Below are 25,507 nucleotides of genomic sequence, written 5' to 3' on the forward strand. Positions count from 1 at the left end.
CCTAAGGACAGCAATCAGAAAAATCACAATTTAGCAACGCCAAAGGGAAGAGTGGATCTAGAGAATGATACTGATAAAAGGCTACAACTTTTAGTTAAAAAGCTGATGAGCCCAAGTGTCCATCAACAAATGAACAGATAAACAAAATGTGGTGCCTACAAACAATGGAATATTATTAAGAAGGAAAAGAATTCTGACACCTGCTATAACCCAGATGAACTTCAGGACATGATGCTCAGAGGAATAAGCCGGTCATAAAAAGAAGACACATCCTGCATGATTCCACTTATAGGAGGCACTTACCTAGTCAGATTCACAGAAACAGAAAATAGATGGGTGGTTGTCAGGGGTTGAGGGGGTAGGGGAAGCTGTGCTTTATTGGGTGTGAAGGTGCTGTTTTACAAGACAAAAACGTTTTGGAGATGAGTTACTCAGCAATGTAATATTCTTACCACTACTGAACTATACATTTAAAAATGGCTAGGATGGTACATTATACATTATGTGCATTTTACCACAATTAAAAATGAAAATAAAAAATTACTGGGAGAGAAAGAGCTGATGGGGACTTTGTGGCGGGTGGCTCAGTCTATCAGACCTGCTCCCATAGATCAATCTCTGGCTCATGAAAAATGGGGCAAGCAGGGGGCCTGGGGGGCTCAGGCTGTTAAACATCTGCCTTTGGCTCAGGTCATGATCTCGGGGTCCTGGGATCGAGCCCCACATGGGGCTCTCTGCTCAGTGGGGAGTCTGCTTCTCCCTCCCACTCTACCTCTGTGCTATCTCTCTCTCTCTCTCTCAAATTAAAAAAAAAAAAAAATCTTAAAAAAAAAAGGGATGAACAGACATTTACGTACCCACGACGTAGATGAAAGAACACAGTACCACCTACGAAGTGGTCATGGCAACAAAAAGACTTTGGATGTAATCAGACTTCGAGATCTAATTGTTAGTTCACTGGAAACATGGAGAAGAACGAACAAGTAAACTGAAACCATGAGGAAGCAATCAGCCACATCCGGGATGTGGACATTCTACAGGACAAAGGACTTGGTTTCTCCAATAAATCAGTGGCTGAGAAAATGGGGGTGGGGGGCAGGTGGGAGGAGGGGTTGCCTTTACAGAATAAAAGGGATTTCAGAGACAACAACCAAATGGGATGTATCTTATCTATGTCCTGTTCTAACAAACCTGCTGTGAAGAGATATCTTTGAGAGAATCAGGGAAATTTGAGCATGGACTGGTGTTAGATGATATTCAGGAATTATTATAATTATTGTTCAGTGTGATAATGTGTGGGGGTGGAGGATGGCAGGTAATGCAAAGGGTGGGGTGGAAATCTCCCTTCCAGTTAGGAAGTATTCGTGGCTGAAAAAACACGGTCTGCTTTAAATTAATCCAGGGGGGAAAAAAATCAAGGAAGAAAAAAAAATGAGGGAAGACTAGGAAAATAATGAAGCTAGATAATGGATACTGGAAGTTCATTGAATTGTAGCCTTTCTCTACTATTCTGTATGTTTCAAAAGTCCCATAATAAAAAGTTTTTTAACGTAAGCAGCCCCAAAGGAACATGCGAGCATTCTGCACAGGTAGAGCGAGCTACAAGCACAGCATAAACAAATAAATTAACAGTTCTGTACCAAACGGGGACGTTAACAGCTTCTGGAAATGGGAGGGTAAGACTTGGACCTTTGCCGAGTCTCAGATGCCCAGACTGAGCCAGCACCCTCAAAGGTGTCATACATGCTGGTAAAGAGAGGGCTTTAAAAAAAATTTTTTTTTTCCTGGACTACCAGAAAAGGGAGGCTAGGAGGCAATCTGTCTGTTTTCAGTGTGTGTCTGAAGGGAAAAAGATTTAATCATGGCCCCAGTAATAATAAAGATGATTGTCACCCAGAGACCCTGAGGATGTGGAACCACGTGTGGCCAGGGTTCACATTTCCACTCCATGCGTTCGGTGGGAAAACTCCAGACTAAGGAAGTAAATGGAAGTGGTTACAGGTTGTTAGCATTCCTGGCTTCCAGCTGAAACCAACAAAAAGCTTTCCTAAAGGAAAGCAGCCCGGAGTCAGACCCCTCAGGGTTCCCGCAGGTTAAGTTCAATCCAAAATGAGATCAAAATCAAACCCCTCCACATCTGAGAAACAAGCCAGGGGGAGCCAGAGTGGGCCGGAGACACACACCCACCCACCCATCACCCTAGAGGACTTCAGACCCTGGAATGCTCCGATGCAGCTTCTAAAATCATTACGTACTAAATCTTTTCCCAAAGAGGTTATTTACACCTGAGCAAGGAATGAGACTATCAAAAACGGTCGGCATTTGTCCTCAGGAGTTTATGGGAGCATGGGGAGCACTATCTGACCCCTGTTCTTTGGTCATTTCCATTCTGGTAGGAGAAACAGATTTATTTACAGAATCAAATTATGCTGGGGATAAAAACCCAAGTGCTCCTGGTCACCAGAGAGGAAAGTGAGTGGGCAGGGAGAACGCAGACCGTATCTAGAGGGCAGCCCCCTCAGCCCTCACAGACTACTGATCTATATGCAAGAATACAGCCCAGGTTCCCATTTTCCAAGAAAAGGCATTAATCCAGATTTGAATGTAAATTAAAATGGTCTATACACATGGGCCACTGTGAGAGATATCTGCAGTTTTCATCGCTCAGGACGTCTCTTCTAAAACAGCATGGTGTTATGATCCCCCTTTGGGGACCACATGTCTCCCCGTCTCAGCCTACTATCTCAGAGACGGTGTGGATTCCATCTCTGGAGGCAGGGAGACGCATGTGACTCAAGCCTCAGCCAGTCAGAGCAGAGCAGTCGCTTGGCCTCAGTAACAGGCTCAGGAATAGGTCTGTTCCCCAATCAGAGGAAACAAGAAGCAGTGAAGACTTTGGGGGAAGCTTTGGGAAAAGACTCTCCCTTATCCCTCCCGTCGGATTCATGAGAAGATGTAACGGCCAGAGCTATGGCAGCCCTTTTGTGCCCATGATACAAGGATTCTCTCTGAGCTTGGATTCTCTCTGAGCTTGGATTCTCACATGGCTAAAAGCATGGCAGAGAGCTGAAGAGAGGTCAGGGCTTGATGACATCACTTGGGCCGGCACCCAGCTGTTCTCTCTAGACTTTTCATCTGTGGTAACTAGTGACTTTGCTTCATGCTGACTCCAGATGGATTCAGTTTCTCTGTCACTCCACAGAAGGAGACCAAACCCTTCAGCAACTACTTACAAGTCTTTAAGACACTATGAAAGCCAAACAAACATCTGTAAGGGCTGGCATGGGTCTCCATTTCCAGTCTCAGCATCTGGCCTTCCCTCTTACTCTGCAGGATCATACTTAGCCTCTCTCATTCCTGGTCTTCTAGCCTCTGTTCCCACTGCCCCTTCCTTCCATAGAATCTTCTCTCCCTGCTCTACTGCCTAGAATCCTGCCCATCCTTCAAGACTTGGGTAAAATGCTTCCTTTTTCTTAAAAGAGCCTTTCCTGAGCCCGCCCCCCCCCAGGTCCCACCCCATAGCAGAAGAATGTATCTCCCTCTCTCTGCCCAGGTCCCTCTGACACCCCCTTCAGTGCTCAGTCCTGCTGAGGAACCTAACCACCCAGCAACATTCCTGTGTGTCTCTTGACAGTGATCCAAATTCAGACCCAGATTAGAAGGGATGATCCTTGAGACTTGAATTTCAAAAAACAATACATTCACAGGAGAAGTCAGAAAACATGGTGAAAGACGAGGATCTAAGTGAGGGACCAGAAAGAAAGGATGGTTGTTCTGGGGAAAAGAGAGGGTCTATGTCGAGTGCCAGGAGGAAGGAGTAAAAGCTGGCCGTATCTGGCCCGAATGAAATGATTCAGAGGAAACCCAAGAAGAAATGTCTCAGAGGGGCACGAGGTTGATCTGCTCGGGAAGGAAGATAAAAAGCATGTGACGGGAATGACCGAAAGCAGAAAACAGGAGCCCTGTTGAAAGGATGAAAGAATGCAGACAGCAGCGAGATGCTGGGAAACCTCCAGAAAACAAGACAGAGGGTGACAAATGATGAGGTCATCTCGAACTGGATACACCGAGAGGCTTTCTGAGAAGGTGGGGCTCCTCTCAGCTTCTGCAGAAGGAAATCAAGGCTTCTGGAAGAGGCTGTTCAACAAGCAGATACAGGGAGGGCCCCCACGAGACCGGGACGTTGCTAGGCCAGCCAGACCCAAAGTCACCCTGGGTCAAAAGTCCAAATGCGGCAAGGTGTCCCTTCATGCCCTGTCTAAGCAAGCACTCTCCCTCTCCTCTCTTCTAAGCTCTGTCCTTCCCCAGAACCAGCTGTTTCTTACTGTGATCCGATAACCGAGCCAGACTGGATCCAATCACAGTGGCTCTTAGCCTTTGCCAGAGAGGAATTTAGTTAAGGCTCTGGGCCCTCTTCCCTGAAAAACACACAGGGCTTCGATACATCCAAGTTTCCTCCTGATTTCAGGAGTTTCACACCCTCTCTGAGGCCTATCGTGTGAACCGCAGAGCCTGAACTTGCTCATCTAATTAAAAAAAAAATGTAGAGGCACCTGGGTGGCGCAGTCGGTTAAGCCTCTGACTCTTGGTTTCTCGGGGTCATGAGATCGAGCCCCGTATCAGCCTCTACGCTCAGTACGAAGCCTGCTTAAGATTCCCTCCCTCTCCCTCTCCCCTTTTTGCCCCTCTGCCTGCATGGCACACACTCTCTCATTCTCTCTCTCTCTCTAAAATAAATAAATAAAATCTTTTTAAAAAAATGTTACTGAGTGCCAGCCACTTATAGGGCCTGCTGTAGGCACCAAGGATGGATCAATGAAGAAGACGGGAATCTCTGCCTCATGGAATGTGCCTTTCAGTTCATATTCTAGTTCTCAAACGATGAAGTCTGGAGATGTGGCCCCCAAATTTGGTGATTCTGATCTGGGGCCAAGTTGAGGACCTCCTGTCCTGAGGAACCCCAGGACAAACCCCCTTTGTAAGGAGGGGAGGATAGTATTGAAAAGCATGTGATCTGGATGGAACATTCCCAACTGCTCAAGGATTGTAGATGGTACCAGCCCTTCAGAGAAATGTTTGGCAGAATCTTCTACAGTTGGGCATCTGGGTTCTCCATGGCCCAGCCGTTTTCTACTCCTAGGTGTATACCCAGGAGGAGTATCCCCCGAAGACAGATACAATGACCCCCAGTTATCACCGGTGTTCACACCTCTGGGTAATCCCCTCCCCTTGAGCGTAGGTGGGACCTGTACCTTATTTCTAACTAGCACAAGGCTGCAAAGGTGATGGGATGTCATTTCTGCGGTTACATTACATGAGACAGCAACACCCATCTCTCCCTCCATTTTCTCTCACTGGCTTTCATAAACCAAGCCACCTTAGGGAGAAGCCCATGCAGCAAACAGAGAGTGGGGGCCTCCAGCTAACAGCCAACGAGGAGGTGAGGCCCTCAGGACCTCAACTAACTATCCTCAAGGACCTGAATCTTTCCAACAACCACCTGAACTTGAAAGTGGATTCTTCCCCATCTGAGTCTCAGATGAGACCCCTGGCCTCGGTCAACCCTTTGGTGTAGCCCTTGAGAGCCCCTGAGCAGAAATCCACCCACCTCCAGCAGTGGTCAGATTCCTGTCCCACAGAAATTATGACATGATAAGGGTGTGTTGTTTTGTCGTAATTTGTTATGAAAGACTAGATAACTACCACCGTGGAATGCAGTAGAGCAGTGAGAATGAATGAGCCAGTGACATCACACAACAAGGACGAATCAAACACTATGGAAAGTGAGAGAAGCCCGACAGAAAATGGAATCTGTATATTTCCACTTAAATGAAGCTCAAAATCAAGCAAAACTAATCTATGATATTGGAGGTCAGGGTGGTGGGCGGGAAATGACTAGAAGGGAGCACAGGGAGGCTTCTGGGGTGGGGTGGGGGGTGGCTGGCAATCTGCTTGTGGATCTGGGCTCTGGTTAGGTGAGTGCATGCACTTTGCAAGAATTCTTCAAGTATACGCTTATGACTGGTGCACTTTCCAGTATTTCAAAATGTGTTATTTTTTTTTTTTTTATAACAGCTTGCCAAAGATGCAGCATTCTGGAGTTGAATCCTGGTCTGACCTGTTACAAGGCTTGTAACCTTATCACCTGACTCTTCCGTGTTTCTGTAAAATGGGTTAGGCTAAGAACTGGATAAAACTGTGCATGCCATAGTGGCTGGTACCTCACAAGTTTAGGTATGTATTAGCTGGTCTTGCGAACCACATTCATAAAGGTTCATTGTTACTTGCAAAAAAAAAAAAAAAAAAAAAGGCAACAAAACAAAAACCAGCAGAGGTTTGTTTGTCCAGATGCCTGAAAGTAGAATTTATTGAGTTGCCCAGCAGGTCCCACGCCAGAGAGACCAGGTGGGTTCTCAGGAAGCCCTGCGGGGGACATAAGGGAAGGGAGCTCAGCCCGTCTCTGACACCCACACCTGGAAAGATCCCAGGGCAAAGGGGAAGATCACGTGCCAATGGTCAGAGGTCACCTTTGCTCTGGATTGAGACTGAGTCTTGATGCAAATCAAAGTTCTCCCCAGGGTGTCTGTGACCTTGGGCTGCCCTCCCATACCATCCAGAAACCAAAACAAGCAAAGGAAAGGGACACTCACAGAGCGGGTCTGTTGTGCTGGGCACAGTTCCATAGTTTACACTTACCTGCCCCTGAATCCTCAGCATCCGGGCCTCGCCATCGCCACCCCACAGGCGGCAGAAGTGAGGACAGTAGAAATCGGAAGAACACACCCACGGTGGGATCTGTGCACTCAGCTGTGTGCAAACAGTGCACACACCCACTCCCGTGGCAAACCCGGAGGAACCAAGGGGCCTGACTCTGGAGACAGACTTGCAGGAGAAATGAAGGCGTTGAACCAGCAACCAGAGTCCATTTGAGAAGGCCAGGTTATCGTGGCCTTGGAGCCTCAAGTGGGCTGGGCCGTCTGCTCTCCCCTCTGTCATCCTACTCAGCAGCTTGGCTGCTCCCTGCCGGCTCTCCCTTGCTCCTGTTCCCGTTCTTTCTCTGCCTCTCCCTCACCCCAGAGAGGCTAGGAAAGCCTCCCGACCTTCATTTCAATTTGGGATGCAAAGGCACTGGGAGGAACAGGCAGCTCTGGGAAGGGTGGGAAGGGGGAGCAGGGGGTGCATTCTCCCCAATCAAGGACAGCCCAGGGAAGGTGGCTGACACAGAATAAGGTTCTAAAGGGGCAGAGCCCCTCACCCAGGAAGGAAGCCCAGCGTGTGCACCTCTGAGTTTGCTGGCAGGCCCCAGCTGCCCTCTCTTGGCCTGGCCCCTTTTCCTACTTTCTTCAGGCAAGCCGTCTCTGGGAACAACAGAGTTGGGACTCGAACCCAGGTCCTTCACACACCAGCACTTCTGACAGGAGTCACGGCACAACAAGGCTTTCGTAGCCACCCACAGCTGAGAACACTGATTACAAGTATCACCGAGGAGCCCATATAATCTAGAAACCTTTATTTTTTTCCTCCAGGGGCAATATTTTTCATACCCCATCATGGTTTATTTGCAAGTTACAGCCCTCTCAGTCCAAGAAATCATACAGCCATACGTTATTAGGGTGTTTTATTTTCTGTTTTTGAAATTCAGATGGATTACATGTTATTGTGTTTCAGGGATTGTACACACCCTTGGAGATAATGGTGGCATTTGGGGGAAGGGGAGTTCTATCAAGATTTGGGAGTTTCTGCTCTGTGGGTCTGATGCCAGCTTTGCTTTCAGTTTCATATTCTTCAGCGGGATGGGCTACTGGCCACATAAGACCTCTCAAAAACTATCTGGGGCCATGGGCTGCTCCAGCTCATGGCCAGCCTGGCTTCTGTTAGGGTCTGCCTGGCAGTAAAAAAGTTTGCATCCTGCACTCATGCTGGGGACAAGAAGGGGGCTAAATCGGGCGTGGAGGGGGAGGTCCAGGTCTGGGCAGCTGGCTAGAGAAAACATGTCCTGGGATGGAGACAGATCAGCACAGCAGCCCAAGAAGGTAGGAAGCCAGGCTGTGGGTGAGTGTCAGGGGCTCCCTCCTTCCCCCCACTCATTCACTCAGGCACTGTTCTAGGTACTCGATCCAGCAGTGAACTAAACAGAAAAGAAACTCCCTGCCCTCCTGGAGCTTAGTTTCTCTGGAGGGTGGGGCAGGGAGACAGATGAATGAGATAAATCAAATCGGATGTTCGATGATAAGCGATTAGATGAGAAGAAGAGTGAGAGAGCGTGGAGATTTTTGTTTTGTTTTGTTGTTCTTGTTGCTCTTCCTTGCATACTGGATTTGTTTTTTAAAAGAATTTTAAATAGGGCAGTATTCAAGTAAAAATCTAACAGAGGTGAAGGAGATCCCTGGTGGAACTGCTTTGTAGGGAGCGGAAATGGTAGGTGCAAAGGCCCTGAGGCAGAAAGGCACTAGGAAGTTGAGCCTAACCCTCCCTGTCCCTTGAAGCTATTATTACTCAGGCCCCAGTTTCTGTGGTCAATCCCTAACTTTATGCCTAAGTTCTTTCTAGTTGTGGGGCACTAACCCCAGGCAGAACCTTCTACGCTGTGTGAGGCCCTGTCTGTGCCTGGGAATCTGCATTTCTAAAAAGCCTCCAGGCATGTTTGAGCATCTTTACTATGTCCATTTCCATGAGTTCTCTCTTAGATCTTGTTCTAATTGACTAAGGTAGACTCTGCCACATTTCATCTTTCTTAAATGTTTTTGAGTTTTTCTGGGGGCACCTTGCTGGCCATCATCTCCTGCCAGGGAAGGGAAGCATTCTCTAGGTAGGTACCCAGCTGGGCTGTTGTGCTCGAAGGTAGAAGGTGACATGGGGATGGTGGGAGATGGTTGAGATTTGCATGTTTTCTCCACACAGCCTCTCCCCCAGTCCTATGCCCATGGTGGGGGTTCCAAGGACAAGACCGATGCGGGTCAACTCTGGGGACTCAGATGTTTGTAGAGATAGGGGAAACAAAAAAACAAAAACCAAAAAACAAATGGCCGGATAAACGTCAGTTTTGACAAGGAAGAACAAGAATCGGGGTGGGGGGGCGGTTGGAAGGATCCTTTCCCCAGCACATGAAAAAAAAAAAAACCTCATTCTTTCAAAACTGTTCCACCCCATCCTCTCCCAGCCTCACTCCCAGAAGTGCTGGTCCCCCCATCCCATCCCAGCTTACTCTATTTGCTGCAACAGAGAGGGGTAGCGATTCCGGTGGGGCAGGGGGCTCTAACCTCTAAGCTTCTCCTGGTTCAGCTCCATCACCATCCCACCCCTCCTCCACGCACGCAGCCTAGAGCAAAGGAGAGTCGGAAGGAAGGACTCTCGAGTCTGCTCCCTCCTTGCTGGACAACCGCGGGCTATTTCTGGGACCTCTGAGCCTCCGTTTCCGCATCTGTGAAATGGGCCTGGGCATCTCTAAGCGACAGGCGGCGGGGCGGTGGGGGATGCTGCAGGGCGCGGCAGAGGGCTATCATCCTCGGGGGCGTGTCTGGCACACCGCCCCCGCCCCCGTCCTCCTCCCCACCGCGTCCGCCCCCGCCCCCCTCCCCGCCACGCCGCGCAGGCCACGCCCCTCACCGGCCCGGCGGCGTTGCCATGACGACGCGCGTACACAGGCCTGGCGGGCGCGCGGGGTGCCGGCGGCCGGCTGGAGACTCCGCGGGAGCGCGGCCAGGCGGCCTCGCCCGGGAGCTGGCCGGGCTCCTCGCGATCCCGCCGGGGTTTCGGCGGGGGACTGAGCGTGGGCTTCTCCCTCCGGCCAGGTGAGTGCGGCACGGAAGGAGGTAGCGGGCGGACACCTGGGACCGGACCAGGTCGGCCCTGCGAGGTCAAGAACTTGGAGGGGAGGCGCGGCACCTGGGAACTCCTCTCCGATCCGGGCTCCGGTCTCCAGGAACACCCCAGAGGAGATGCTCCAACACCAGCTCGTTCTCCCTAAAATGCAGGCTCCTGCCCCACCTCCAGAAGTAGCTTGTGTAGGAGCTTCAGGACCATCCTTGGCACCAAACATGCAGCTCTTAGATATCCACTGGTGTACACAGCTGGGATTAGGAGAGGTGCCCTCTGGTTCCCTTGGTTTAGGGACAACACCCACCCAATGGTCAGAGATCCCTTTACTTGACCTTCCCTTCCTTGAGGAAACTTTGCAGCTCCCCGGCCATGGAAGACCTGTAGCCCCGAAAAGGCATACTACTTCTCTAGTCCAATTCTGAGCTTTCAAAGTGCTCAGGGGTAGGCAGGTGATTTGCTCTGACTATGCCTGGTGCTTCAGGGCAGTAAGAGCGAATTTCCAGAGCTTAACACATTCAAATTACTTTCTACAGTATTTTCAGGCAAGGGCGTGGACTGCACAGGGCAAGATTAAGATGGAGAGATACTGTCCAACCCAAAAACCCCAGGTAGCATTTAGGGTTTCCAGAAAGGATATCAGGGGTAGACACTGAATGGGAAGATTCGTAGCCAGCTGGCTGCACAGATTTGCTTTGACGGGTCGTTTGCATTTTCATTCATGCAGCAAATGTTTACTGAGCATCTACTACATGTCAGACAAGGCTCCAGGTGCTGGAGATGGGGTGATGAACAAAGCTGTGAGGAACCGCAAAGGGTCTGAGCTTTTTTTTTTTTTTTTTTAAGATTATTTATTTATTTATTTATTTGACAGAGAGAGAATCACAGGCAGGCAGAGAGGCAGGCAAAGAGTCAGGGAGAAGCAGTCTCTCCACCAAGCAGAGAGCCCAATACGGGGCTCGACCCCAGGACCCCAAGATCACAACCTGAGCCAAAGGCTGAGGCTTTAACCCGCTGAGCCACCCAGGTGTCCCAAGGGTCTGAGCTTTTATCCTACTTGCAAGCTAGGAAGTTAGCCTGGCCAGCTTACAGATCCTCGCGGAAGACACAGGACAAAATTCATCAATGCTTTCGCTCCATAATGGGTATAAACATAAAGCAACCATGAGGAATTGTCTCTTAATAGAAACAATACAGTCTGGCTCTCCTGGAATATATATCTCAGTGAAAAGAAAACCAACAGCAAACACAACTAAATAAAGGAATCAGAAAATGTCAGAGATAAGCACAAGGAAGGAAACACAGCAGGTGGCATATGCCAGTAGTGACTAAAGGGTGCCTTTAGCTAGGGGGGGTCGGGCAGTTACCACACAGGGGGACATCTGAGCAGAGAGAAGTCATCAGCCTTGGGAACATCTTGAGGGGGAGAGCTAAAAATCAAGTATGCACATGATCCAAGTTCTGGGGTTTTGTTTAGTAGCATTTCCTGTGCTTTTCCTGCAGAAGAGACATTTCTCCCAAGTTTGCATTCCAGATTAATCAGACTTGAATGTGTTGCTTGATAACATGGTCCTCTGCCATCGAAGCGAGTAACTGAAGTGATTTGACAGCAATAGAGCATGGTTCTTTGGGAAGAGGAAACGTCTCTCCCTTTCTGTGAATGACACTGAACTTAATAAAATGTATTTCTCATTACAGGAAAACATACTAGTGAGGTATCCGTAGCTCTCAGAGTTTACAAGTATAAAATACACTATCTGGCTTATTTTTATTTCTCTTACCCCCAGGTTGGGTCTTTTCTTCCTTTCAGAGGATGGAATCCAGGTGTCAAGGGCTTTCTTACAAGTCCCAAGTGTCAAGAGACAGTGCAATGTGCCCCCCCCCCCCAGCCACCAGCCCACTCTGCCCCACCCAGCAGCAGTGAACATGTGGGAGGTTGAGCTGCTGGCCAGTTGTGTAGTAGTTTCATGCAAAGGCTCAGAGCTGTCTCCCTGACACTTGCTACTGTGTGTCCTTAATCTCTCTGAGTCTCAGTTCGCCATCTGTAAAGTGGGACAGTACCAATACTTAACTCACAGGGTTGTTCCAAGGAGGAAAAGAAACGATGTGTATAAAAGAATAGCACAGTGCCTTGTACTTAGGAGGGATTCAGTCACTGATGATGGAGATGTGGATGAAAGGCAGAACCAGGATACCTGCGTGGCTCAGTGGTTAAGCATCTGCCTTCAGCTCAGGTCATGTTCCCAGGGTCCTGGGATCGAGCCCCACATGGGGCTCCCTGCTCAGTGGGAAGTCTGCTTCTCCCTCTCCCACTCCCCTTGCTTGTGTTCCCTCTCTTGCTGGGTCCCTCTCTCAAATAAATAAGTAAAACCTTAAAAAAAAAAAAAGAAAAGAAAAAGAAAAACAGAATCAGACCCGAGACCCTCTATGACCACAACTAGATGGGCTTCGTTTTTATCCACTCCAACAGCTTCACATATCAGTGACCTTTCTGTTGAAAGGAAAAGAGAGAGGCTTCAGCTCTTGGACACGGTGTTGAGACGAAGGATGTCCTGCTGCGTAACTGGACAGATAACCTCAAATCAGAAGTCAAGCATCATATGAATTATCAACACTTTGGAACCTAATGAAATCCCTGAGATTTTTATATTTAAAAAAACTAGTATAGAACTTACTTTGGAATGCATCAAACTACAAAATGGGTGGATGCATGGGTAGATGGAGGGATGTGTGATACAGCAAACCGAACAAAATGTCAATTGTAGGATCTAGGTGGGTAGTGGGTATAAAGGAGTTCACCATCTACTTCTTTCAACTTTCCTGTGTATCTGACATTGTCATTAAAAAAATGTTGGGGGAAAAAATGGGCAGAGTCCTGATCGTATGTCCAAGCTTGAGTCTTGATAGTTTGCCTTTCAAGGTTACCCTTTACCCTTAATTATATGAAGAAATGAAGTGATTTACAAAGAAAGTATCCTTTAGGGACGCCTGGGTGGCTCAGTTGGTTGGACGACTGCCTTTGGCTCAGGTCATGATCCTGGAGTCCTGGGATTGAGTCCCGCATCGGGCTCCCAGCTCTGCGGGGAGTCTGCTTCTCTCTCACCTTCTCCTCGCTCATGCTCTCTCTCACTGTCTCTCTCTCTCAAATAAATAAATAATATCTTTAAAAAAAAAAAGTATCCTTTAAAGCCCATTCCCTCAATGACTGACTCAGCAGTTTCAGAAGCTTTGTAGAAGGCTTAGACTTCCTTGGGTCCAAGTTTGATGAGCCCAAGATTCATAATAATTATTATAACAATAACAACAACAACAACAATAATAATAATGGGACAAATGTGTGGTCAGTGCATAGTGGTCACCACTCTAAATGCTTCACACATAACGATTGTATTCCATCCTCACAGAACCCTTTGGGGTGCAGAGTATCATTAACCCCATTTTAGAGTTGAGAAAACTGAGGCATAGAGAAATAAGAAGTAACACACCCAAAGTCCCAGAGCTAGTTTGCGGTGGGTAAAGAGTATGGGACAGAATAGTTGCTGTGTCAGATAACTAACCTTGTACTGAGCTTCATGGGAGGCGGACAGCAATTATCCGTGGAATTCAGGGTCAGCGTTGGGGTGTTTCAGCTACTGGTGGTTTGGGCTCTGACTTCTGTAAAAAATGTCCTCTCTATGATGATCAGGACCAAGCTCATCTTCGCTAGATGTCACTGTTCAAAAAGATAGTCTTAAAAATCTGCAGAAATTGTGATCACACTGTAAAGTCCATCTATCCACTCCAACCTCTGCTGATTTCTCCTTTAAACATGACGGTACATTTCATCCGTTCTAAATGTGATGCTGAACAATCAGAAGATCGCATTTTCCTAACGTTTTTTTCTGCAAACCTTCTCTAGGGAAAGCAGAGAGTATGAAAGCCTACCTAAAGAGCGCAGAAGGCTTTTTTGTCCTGAATAAAAGTACTACTGTTGGAAGGCATGAAGACTCAGACCTTGTTTTAGAGGTAAGAACTGGTCCCGCCCAGTCTCACCATCTCACCCCCTCTACACACCCCTGCTGTTCTGTGGACTTGAGTCTCTTTAAAAGCCCACCCTCTGGCTCACAGCCACATCTTCCCTCCACGTGAGACCTATAACCACCTGAGGAATGTACTGGGTCTCCCCAGCATGTGTAGTGAAAATGAGTATGAGATTAAGGGTGAGATGTGCCCTCTGTCCTTTGCTGATCATGAGTACAGATGTCCTACCTGTCATCCCCTCCCCCCAGCCAAATGGGGCCATGGAGCTGATGCTTTGACCTTCACCAAGGGCCACCTGAAGTACTCAGCTTGAGCAATGGCCTCTAGCCCTTTCCAGAGGCTTTTGGAAACTGTTGTGACTTGTATCACATTTTGAGAATGTTACATAAATGGTATTATACCACAAGTGACCTTTTGAGGTTGTTTTTTTTTTTTTTTTCCTCCCTCAACATAATGTCCTTGAGATCCATTTAGGTTTTTGGCCTGTTTCTTTTTCGTTGGGGAGTAATATTTCCATGGTATAGATGTAACATTGTTTGTTTAACCATTCACATATTAAAGGACATTTTGATTGTTTCTAACCTGAGGTTCTAACAGATAAATCTACTTATGAACATTTGAGTGTAGGTTTTTGTGTAAATGCAAGTTTTTATTCCTCTGGGATAAATGTTCAGGAGTGTGATTGCTGGATCAGAGGGGAAGTGTATTGTTTCTAAAGAAACATGCCAGCCTGTGGTCCAGGGTAGCTGTACCATTTAACATCCCTACCAGCAAATGTATGGGACACGGTTTCTCTGCATCTTTACCAGCAACTGGTATTATTGCTGTTTTTTTATTTTAGCTGTTCTGGTGTGTCATGATGCCTCCTCATGGTCTTCATTTGCATTTCTCTCATAGCTAGTGATTTTGGATATCTTTTCATGGGCTTATTGGCTGTGTGCACATCCTCTTTGGTGAAATGTGCCTTCATGTCTTTTGCCCATTTTCTAATCACATTGTTTGGTTTTTCACTACTGAGTTTTGAGAGTTTTTTAAAAAATATTTTAGATATGTGTCCCTTTTCACATACAGAGCTTGCAGATCATTCCTCCTGGCCAATTGCTTATCTTTTCATTCTCTTAACAGAATATTTCACAGGGCAGAAGTTTTAGATTTTGATTAACTTCAGTTGATCATTTTTTTCTTTCGTGAATCATGCTTTTCATGTCCTGTCCAAGAATACATCGCCGAGTCCTTGATCCAAGGGGTTTCTCATGTTTTCTCCTAAAAGTTTTCTAGGTTTTGTGTTTAAATCCATGAACCATTTTGAGTTCATTTTTATATATGACATGATATTTAGGTCAAGGTTCTTTTTTATTGCATGTGGATGTGTAAGTGTCCCAGCACCATTGATTAAAAAGACTGTCCTTTCTCCATTGATTGCTTTTGGAGCTTTGTCAAAAACATTTAGGCATACTTATGTGGGAGCTATTTCTGAGTTTCCTATATGTTTCATTGATCTATGTGTCTGTCCCTCTACCTATACAACACAGTCTTGATGACAGTAGTTATGTAAGTCTTCACACAAATAGAGTGATTCCTTTCATTTTACCCTTCTTTAAAAAAAATTTTTTTTCTTTTTACCTATTTTAGTTCTTTTGCCTTTCCACGTGAATTTTAGTATAAGCCTGTCTAGATATACAAAATACCTTGCTGGAATTTTGACAGGAATTATATTTAAGCCAATATATCAGTATGAGAAGAACTGATATCTTTACTCTGTTGTTTTCCAATCCATGAACATGGTATGTCTCTCCTTCTGTTTAGGGGAGTCTTTGAATTCTTTCATAAATGTTCTGTAGTTTTAGCATACCAGCTCTGTGCATGTTTTGTTAGATATACACTTAAGTATTCATCTTTTTTAATGATTGTAAATGGTATTATATTTTTAATTTGGTAACTAGAAATACAGTTGATTTTTGTATGCTTATGTTCTATCTTGCAACCATAACTAAACTTTCTAGAATTTTTTTTTGTTTTTTTGTTTTGTTTTTAAGATTTTATTCATTCATTTGACAGAGAGAGAGAGAGAGAGAGCTTAGAGTGTACAAACAAGGGGAGCAGTGGAGGGAGAAGGAGGGAGAAGCAGGCCCTCCCCCAGCAGGGAGCCTGATGTGGGGCTCAGTCCCAGGACCCTAGGATCATGATCTGAGCCAGAGGCAGGTGCTTAACTGACTGAGTCACCCAGGTGCTCCTAGAAAGCTTTTATAGGTTTATTAGGATTTTACACATAAACAATCATTCCATCTACAAATAAAAACTTGTATTTCTCCTTTCAGAAAAAGAGATCTTTTTTTCTTAAGATTTTATCTATTTGTTTGACAGACAGAGATCACAAGTAGGCAGAATGGCAGGCAGAGAGAGAGGAGGAAGCAGACTCCCTGCTGAGCAGAGAGCCCAATGCAGGGCTCGATCCCAAGACCCTGAGATCATGACCTGAGCCAAAGGCAGAGGCTTAACCCACTGAACCACCCAGGTGCCCCAGAAAAGGAGCTCTTAATACCCTTAATTTCCTTTTTCTTGTTTTAATGCACTAGCCAGAACATCCAGTGCTCTGCAGTGATCAAAGCAGTATAAACCTATATTAATTGCTTATTCCTAATTTTCTGATTTTATCAGAAACTCTCAAATTTAAAAATAACCTAGTGGACCGGCCCTTGAGTTTCTTATCCATGATGTGGCCTCCCTACAAGGAAGGACACAGAAATATCTGTTCAGTGCACAAAGTGGGGGAAAAGAAAAAGAATTGCATATTCTTCTTTATCACAGCTAGGGACGGGTTTTAGGTAGTCTTCTTTCATGGCTGGCCAAAGTAGAAACAGAGATCTGTGTTTCGAACTTAAGTATGACGTTAGAAAACTGTAGGCTTCGGAGATGGACAGACCTGGGTTTGAATCTCATTAGGTCATGGTCTGGCCGTGTGACTCCAAGCAAATTCCTTGATTTCTCTGAGCTCATGTTCCCTGTCTCTAAGCCAATGACCTCAGAGGGTTGTTGTAAGGCTTAAGTGAGAAATGTACATAAAGTGCCTGGCACATGATTCTAAGTAAGTGACACCATGATTGTTAACATGGGCTCATGAAATGGAGATCTAGAAGAATCCTTAAATGCACACAGGATTAAAATGGGGAGCCACTGACATTAACAAGCTGTATGGAAAAAAGGTACTGATGAGGACAATTTTTATAAAGACGGAAATCGAGTTGCATTCACTGTATAAAAATAATTGACTGCCTACTGCTCCTCAGACTTGGTTTAAGAAGTAAGTCACCCCCGCCAGCCACAGTCACATTGATTTATGAAGCAATCGGCTGTGTTTCCAGAAGCACAAGCTCACATTGGCTCCCTAGAGAACAGATGACACATGAATTGCCAAATGTTTTGTGAACAGACTTTTGATGGGCGCTTCTGTCTTCTCTTAGACAAATCCTCTTCCCAAAGCTTAAATGGATTTGGGAGTGGAGATTTGTTTAAAAAGGGTTGCGCGGACACAGGCCCATTCTGAAAAATTGAAACTTGTGGATGTGTCAACATTTTCTAGTTCTGTAAAATAAGACAAGGTGAAAATTGCTTCTCTGCTGACTTCCTTGGGCTTTTCTGATGAGAGGAATCACCCTTGATTAGCTACGAGGCACGCTGAGGACTAATTCAACAGCCAATTTATAGTTTATGTTATTTGTACCACGGGAGGTCATTTCACTAAATAAAGTTCAGAAATACATATTAATAAAAAGTCATCTTCAAAGTTACCCAGAGGTTATGTCTAGCAAAGAAAAAGGATTGTTTCATTTACCTTAGTAAATCCTAAAGAAGAGACAGTCTTATTTGTAGAGATTCAGACTCACTGGCAAGGCGGATATATTGTTCTGACTGTTGATGTCATCAGATTTTGACACCGTTTACTTTTTCCGATAATGGAAGGTCATCACATGCTTCTTTTAAAAAATTGGGAGATAGCACAATATAAGGAAGAAAATAAAAGTCCCTCGTAATCACTGGGCTCAGGGAAAAATCAATATTGATTTTGCAGGGTTTTGCCCTGCAGACTTCTCTATCCTATAAGGAGTTTGCTTCTCTCACGGCAAATGGAAGCCTGTTTTCACCAGGCTAGCTTTCAGTTCTTATCACTCATTCCTTCCACAAATATTTACCTGGAACCTCAGCACTGAGGCAAGCCTGGGGATAAAGCAATGGTAGAATAAGTCATGGTCCCTGTAGTCAGAAAGCTGCTAGGAGAGACACGTTAAGTCAAAGAATCCCACAAAGACATGTAAAGTTCTCTTCATGTTGGAGCTCTAAAGGAAAGGAATATGGAGGATAAGGAAGATTTAACAAGACAAGGGGAACGGGGAATGGTATGTGCAAAGGCCCTGGTGTGGAAGAGCATATTATGAGCCCAAGGGACTGAGAGAAAAATGGGTATGTCCAGAAGAGTGGGAAGGGAGAGAGCTTAAGAGATGAGTAGGCCTCCTTCGGCCACCATATCTGAAGGGCATGGGAAGAAACTGAGGAATTTTAAGTAAGGGAGGAGACATGCATTTTGATTTTGAAATGACCATTCTGGCTGTCTCTTGTAGACTTGCAATCAGGACCTCTGTTCTGGGGTGCCTGGGTGGCTCAGTCAGGTAAGCATCTGCCTTTAGCTCAGGTCACAATCTCAGCGTCCTGGGATTGAGCCCCTCGTGGGGCTCCCTGCTCAGTGGGGAGCCTGCTTCTTCCTCTCCTCCCCATTTGTGCTCTCTTTTGCTATCTCTGTCTCTCTCTTTTTTTTTTAAGAAGAGCTGTGTTCAGTATCTCCCCTCTCCCATTTTCCACAGCTTGAAAGCCCCAGCCTTGCTCATCTAAGACATAAACCTTGTGAATTTTAACTTGTATGATCAGTTGTGGCTTGTGAACTATAATTTTTAGAGTTAGATGTGGCTGTTATTTAAACCCCACTGAGAAAGGGACTCAGTTCTTCCAGAATGAAGAAATACTACAAGCCAATGATTGTAGAACTTTCCATCTGTATCAGAGTGCTTGTTAAACATGAACCCCTAGACATTCTGACCTGGTGGGTTCTGGGTAGGGACCAGGAATCTTCCATTATATTCATTCCTCATGCACAGGTGGGGACCAGGGTCCCCTGGTGATGCTTCCAGGACGATGCCTTGAGGACCCTTCCTCCCTCTTCTTGACCACCCATGTTTCTTCCCTCCTGATGTTGTGGGAGCCCCTTTCGGTGGGGGGCGGTGCATATATTTCAATATGCTCTGTTTTAAGGGAAAGAGAAGCGAGAGTTCCACAGTGGAGAGCTGACACCCTCACCCCTCCCCAAGAACTTAACTGGGCCACACTGGAGAGATTTGGAAACCTCTCAAACCCTTTGAGGGTTTCCAAATCCCCTCAAAGACTGAACTATAGGATAGCCCAAGTCAGCACAGCGCTGTGGTTGGGGGGGGGGTATTTGGAGGAAAAAAACGAAGGACAAAAATGACCTGCTTATCTGGCCTAGGCGCACAACGCCCTTACCAGCTGGCTCCTTTCTGGCTAGAACAGTCTAGCACGTGGTAATCGCTTCTCAGGTGGGATCTGAGGGTCGTGGAACAAGACTGGTCCAGCAGACACACCAGCACCCATACAGCCAGATGACTCTTGTCCCTTTGCCTGGCACCTGCCGGTCCTGGGCTGTCACTTAGAAAAGACCCATCAGAGCCCATGTTGTCTTCTTGTTTATCATTATTAAACAAGGCTGCTGTGATTGTCCCGTTATTTTCATCACTTCACAGACATGTGGGTACGTCGGCTGGGCCAAAGGGCACATGCATCTGTACCTCTGATGGGTGACTCTGGATTGCCCACCACAGGTTATCAGCACTGGACAGCCCTGCCCCGGCGCGCCTTGTCCACCCACTGGATCTTCCCTTAAACCCACCGCCCATGTCGTTTTCATTTGTGTTTCTCTCTTTAAAAAAAAAAGATTTTATTTATTTATTTATTTGACAGAGACAGCAAGAGAGGGAACACAAGCAGGGGGAGTGGGAGAGGGAGAAGCAGGCTTCCCGCTGAGCAGGGAGCCCAATGTGGGGCTCAATCCCAGGACCCTGGGATCATGACCTGAGCCAGAGGCAGACACTTAACTGACTAAGCCACCCAGGCCCCCCACATTGGTGTTTCTCTTATGAGCAAACCCTTGCATTTTGAGAGATGAGGTGACAGGAGGACCTGGGCTAGATAAGGATTCTTACCCTGCTCAGTCTCTGTGGGGAAGGGCACAGAAAGACCAGGACCTGGAGGCAGGGCTGTAACTGCCCATCCATCTGCTGTTCTCATTCCCTACTCACCTGGGTTGTGCTCCCACTGGCTTCTCCCTTTGCTCTGCTGCTCTGGGATTCACCTACCTGGTCTCCTGAGTCTCAGGGGAACTTTCCTCTCCCGTTGGAGAACTGGTAGCTGGAACTCGGAGCTGATCTCATTGGTCACTTCCTACCGCAGCAATTTTTAAATTCTTTTTTAAGATTTTATTTGTCAGAGAGAGAGAGAGAGAGCACAAGCAGGGGCAGTGGCAGGCAGAGGGAGAAGCAGGCTCCCTGCTTCTGTGGGGCTCAATCCCAGGACCCCAGGACCATGACCTGAGCCAAAGGCAGATGCTTAACCCACTGAGCCACCCCAGTGCCCGCCTCCTGCAGCAACTGATGAGCCTACTTTCCCTCCAGCAGGTGGAGAGCTTCCAATGGGGGGGGGAGGGAATTTATAGAAAGTGGCTGAACCCATGTTGCTTGCTTTTTTCTTAAGATGGCAAAATACACAGAACACATTTTCCATCTTAACCATTCTTCGGTGTACAGGTCAGTGGCATCATTCAATACTGTCACCTTGGGCAGCCATCGCCACCTCCATCCCCAGGGCCCTTCATCCTACAAAGCCCTGTACCCACCAGAAAACCATCCCCGGTGCCCCTCCCCCAGCCCCTGTGCCCCCACCCTTCCATTTTCTGTCTCTATGAATTTGACTCCTCTAGGTACCTCCTTTAAGTAGAACCATGCAGTGTTTGTCCTCTTAAAACACAGACTTCCCTTAGCATCCCGTCCTCAAGGTTCGTCCGTTGTTGGGGTTTCCACTGTGTGTCTTCGGCACCTGTTACGTATCCACACACCTGTCTGTGGACCCTGGGTGGTTTCCACCTTGTGGCTATTGTCAATAATGCCATGAACCCAGGACTGCAAATATCTCTTCCAGCCCTTGCTTTCCGTTCCTTTGGATGTGTACCCAAAAGTGGGCTCGCCGGGTCATATGATAACTTGATCCTTAATTTTTTGAGGAACCGCCATACCATTGCTTTCCTCTGCTGCGCCATTTTACATTCCCACCAACAGGGTGCAAGGACTCCACTGTCCTCACACCCCCACCGACATTGGTTTTAACCCGGTTTTTTGACAGAAGCCATTCTAACAGAAGTAAGGTAGAAGATCGTAATCTCTCCAATAGTACAGTAACGTAAACAGCCAGAGCGTGCATTTCTCCTCTATTTACCGCACCTCGCGTGGCTTCCTGTATATTCTGTGAACTGTATGTGTGTTTACAAAAGTACATCCTCAAAAAAAAAAGAAAGAAAGAAAGAAAGAACGAACGAACAAACCCCTATGGGGTAGGAACTGTTATTATCATTATTATCCTCATTTACAGATGTAAAGATGCGGCTCAGAAAGGTTAAGGAACTTCCCCCAAACCACACAGCCGGTCAGGGGAGGTGGGGCTAAGTTTCAGATTCAGGCTATCTGGCTCAGTGCTTCTAGTGGAAAAAAAAAGGTCTCATGCCTTGGGTGTGAATTTAGCTGGGAGCATCTAAAATCTAAATATCTGGGGGTGGGGCTGGGTGGCTCGGTCGTTAAGCGTCTGCCTTTGGCTCAGGTCAGGATGCCAGGGTCCTGGAATCGAGCCCCACATAGGGCTCCCTGCTTAGCAGGAAGCCTGCTTCTCCCTCTCCCACTCCCCCTACTTCTGTTCCCTCTCTTGCTGTGTCAAATAAATAAACAAAATCTTAAAAAAAAATAAAATCTAAATATCTGAAATTCCTTGTGAGTTCACTGGAATATTAAAATAGCTCACTGAGCTAGGGAAATTCCGCAGCGTGAGATCCAAAGAGAGAATGGTAGGTGAAACCTGCGACGAATTTTCTTGTGATCATTCCCACAACTGGCTGGGGCGGCGCCATCTAGTGGGGGATGGGGGATTTGTGTGGGGAGGGAATGTTGACTCAGTGCTTTTTCCAGCCTAGAGGAGTGTTGGGGCTGTAAGTTGAGGCCCCACAAAGATCCCGTCTGGGGGTGAGGGAGCACCTCCAAGAAGACCAAACTTGAGCTGCCCCTTTAAAAGAGAAGCCTATGGATTTTCCAGGCAGAGCAAGCAGGAAAGGACACCCCAGGTGTTGAAACAGCACGTGCAAAGGTCCAGAGATGTTTGGTGAATAATTTGGCCCTGGAAGAAAAGGACAAAATGGCATGTTGGTGGCAATATGGAAAATGGAAGCCAGGCTAAGCATTTGAAGAGGAACCTCTGCCCCTCCCCCACTGCCCCACCCACCGTCCTGGAAAAGGGTTTTAAAGCTGGGGAGGAACTGATGGTCTTTGTTATTTGGGTGGGAGAGTAGCAGGCAGAGAGGCTCCAGAGCAGAGTAGAGCAGTCAAGGGCATGACCTTGACTCCAGGTGGCTGGTTCAGAGCCCGGCTCTGCCCTGGTGGCCTGTGGGGTCTCAGGCAAGTTGTGCAGCTGTCCCCCACTGCAGTGTCTAAGTCAGTGCTGTGGGCACAGTTACAGTGACCATGTTATAAAACCGAATTACTGGGATGTGCTCAGACCAGTGCCTGGTGCTGTCCCTACCACAGTAAACATTGGTTCTTGTATTTGTGTTCCACTTACAACAACACAAAGGGATGATGTCACCGTTCTCTACTTCAGAAGTCAGGGTAGACTCAGCTGGTTTCTCTGCCCCAGGTCACACAAGGCCAAAATCAAGGTTCTGGTGGGCCTTGGCTCTGACAGTCTCAAGGACAATCGGCTTCCAGGTAGATTCTGGTGGTTGGTGGAACTTAGCCTGTGCAGTTACGGACTGAGGTCCCCTTGGCGGGCTGGCTGTCTGTGGACATGGCTCTCAACCCAGAGAGGCTGCCCCCATTCCAGGCTGGTGGCCCCCTTCTTCTTCAAAGCCAGCAGCATTGGGTCAAGGCCTTTTCATATTTCAGATCTCTCTGACCCCCTGTTCTGGCTCCTCTGTCCAGCTCCAGCCAGAGAAAGTGCTCTGCTTTAAGGGCTCATGGCATTAGACTAGTCCCACCTGAATGATCAAGGATATTCTCCCTCTTTTAAGCTCATGGATTGGTAACCTCTAGATCTGCATAGTCCCTTGTGCCATGTAAGGAAGCAGGGTCCCCCAAAGAGATCTATGCCCTAAACCTGAGTCCTGGGACCCTGCTCCCTGCTATTGTTTATTGTTTTTATAAAGATTTTATTTATTTATTTGACAGACAGAGATCACAAGTAGGCAGAGAGGCAGGCAGAGAGAGAGAGAGAGAGGAAGAAGCAGGCTCCCAGCTGAGCAGAGAGCACAACGACACCTGGCTCAATCCCAGGACTCTGGGATCATGACCTGAGCTGAAGGCAGAGGCTTTAACCCACTGAGCCACCCATGTGCCCCCTTCCTGCTATTGTTAATCCTACCTCTTGCCTGCACTGTTGCCGTGGGGGCGGGGTGTGGACTTACGGGGTTGGTTTGAGATCTTTTTGAAGGAACCAGTAAGGACAATGTCAAGAGCCCTGAAGAGAGGTGGCGGGTGAGCTGGGGGGTGATATGGGACTGGAAGAGGCAGGAGGGGAGTGCACCAGTACCAGGGGGCCAGCAGGCACTGGGAGGCTCAGAGATGAGCTGGGGGTTGGAAATACACATCGGAGAATTTGGGGCTGGTGCAGTGGCCCCACCTGCGGACGGAGTGAGAAGGAAAGAGAACCGGGACTCGAATCCTCTCGAATTGTGGAATCTGGGGGCAGGCATAGGGAGAGGAGCCCAGCACAGAGGCCCAGGAGAAATCAGAGAGGGAGTGGAGCCAGCAAGCTGTGGCCGGGCCAGGGAATAATAGATCAGTAACATATAGGTAACACATTGAGGGTTTACTTTGTGCCAGGCAAGGTTTCTGGACACTTCCACGTATATTACCTCATTTAATTCTTATGATGAACGACCCTCTGAGGCAGGCACTATCATTTCCCACATTTTACGGATGAGGAAGTTGAGGTCACACACAGTGAGTTGGGGCCTGGGAACCCTGCTCAGGCAGTCTGATTTCAGGAACCAGCCTCTTCTTGAGGCTTTGCCCCTCCGCAGGGCTCCCCCAGGGAGACCAACATGGAGAGGGTCACTGACAGGGAGCCAGAGACGCCTCCCCTTCCCTTCTCCTCCCAGACTCATTGTCTCACCAGAGCCCAGCTGTTTCCTCATTTCCTTATTCTTTTGAAAACCCCAGTCTTCACTACTTCTGCACTACATCTTTCTTGAGGCAGTAAGGAGGGTGGGGCTAGGGGATGGGACAGCCGAGAACCAAAAGGTAGAAGGAAATAGATCTCACATACACACACGTACACACACACACACCCCATTTAATTTTAAAAACGTCGTCCTACTACCTTGAAAATTCCTCCAAACAGTACCTCCTGTCAGTCCTGAGAAGCACAGCATATGAAACCCACTTTTGTCTGGGAAGCAACAGAGAAGCAAGAGACTTGCCCCAGGCTGCACAGCTGGTGGAGGGGGGACGGCACTGCAGGCTTCCCAACCCCAGAGCCCGTCCTCCCGCTCACAGCAATAGTGAGCGCTTCGGCATTCTCTCCGCGTGCCAAAGTTCTAAGTGCGCTTTTGTACGTGTTATCTCATTTACACCTCACTGATAGCCACCCGGCTGTTCTACCCTTGTCTGTGTTCACCGAGGAGGAAACCGAAGCACAACAGACTAGGTCACGTGTCCAAGGTCACCCAACTAGGAAGCAGGAGAGCTGCACTTTCGACCGAGGCCCCCACCCTACAACCAGTCCGATAAGCACCACGCCCTCCTGCCTCCTCATCCCCTTGACCTTGAGGCCGTGTGCCTCCCCCAGACAAAGTGCCGGCTGCTGCAGAGAGGCTGGGGAGGCCGTGGGTGACAGCGGCCGTGGGCTGAGGGCTCCGGTGGGCAGAAACACTTTCCAGGCAGTTTGACGACAAAGGGAAGGAATGGGGGAGGGGAGGGGAGGCGTTCTGAGGACGGTGAGCATGGTCATGGGTTAGGGGGTCACAGTGAGACTGAAGATACAAAGAGGAGACCCTCCGTGATCTGGGACCAGACGAGGTGGGGTGATAAGACAACCCTGAGTCCCTTGGCGGCTGAGAGAAGGGGACTGAAAGCCGTATCCGAGAGCCTCTCCCTGCTGGAACTCCAGGTCCTGGCAGGGAGCAGAAGGCTATTTAGAGTGGGCGTAGGGTGACAGAGGTGCGTTTCATAAAGGGACTCCTAGAGAGGGCGGCCAGACTTAAGGAAACCACCCAGAATGGGGCGGTGCCCAGAGCCACTAAGAGAGAGGGACTGTTCCCACCCTAGACCTGAAGGCTGAAGGGGTTACATTTTCT

At 47.7% G+C, this 25,507-nt stretch overlaps 1 protein-coding gene across 1 annotated transcript in view; it reads left to right on the forward strand.

The window, feature by feature from the left end:
* Positions 1 to 9,657: 9,657 nt before the first annotated feature.
* Positions 9,658 to 25,507, forward strand: part of FHAD1 (forkhead associated phosphopeptide binding domain 1) — a 128,356-nt gene continuing 112,506 nt past the window's right edge. Inside the window, exons 1-2 of the mRNA XM_032863473.1 lie at positions 9,658 to 9,791; positions 13,715 to 13,821. Coding sequence (XP_032719364.1) covers positions 13,729 to 13,821 — 93 coding nt within the window. The 5' untranslated portion in view covers positions 9,658 to 9,791; positions 13,715 to 13,728. The remainder of the gene's footprint in view (positions 9,792 to 13,714; positions 13,822 to 25,507) is intronic.

Source organism: Lontra canadensis, unplaced genomic scaffold, assembly GCF_010015895.1.
Source record: "Lontra canadensis isolate GAN:19392208 unplaced genomic scaffold, GSC_riverotter_1.0 scaffold25, whole genome shotgun sequence".
Lineage (NCBI taxonomy): Eukaryota > Metazoa > Chordata > Mammalia > Carnivora > Mustelidae > Lontra > Lontra canadensis.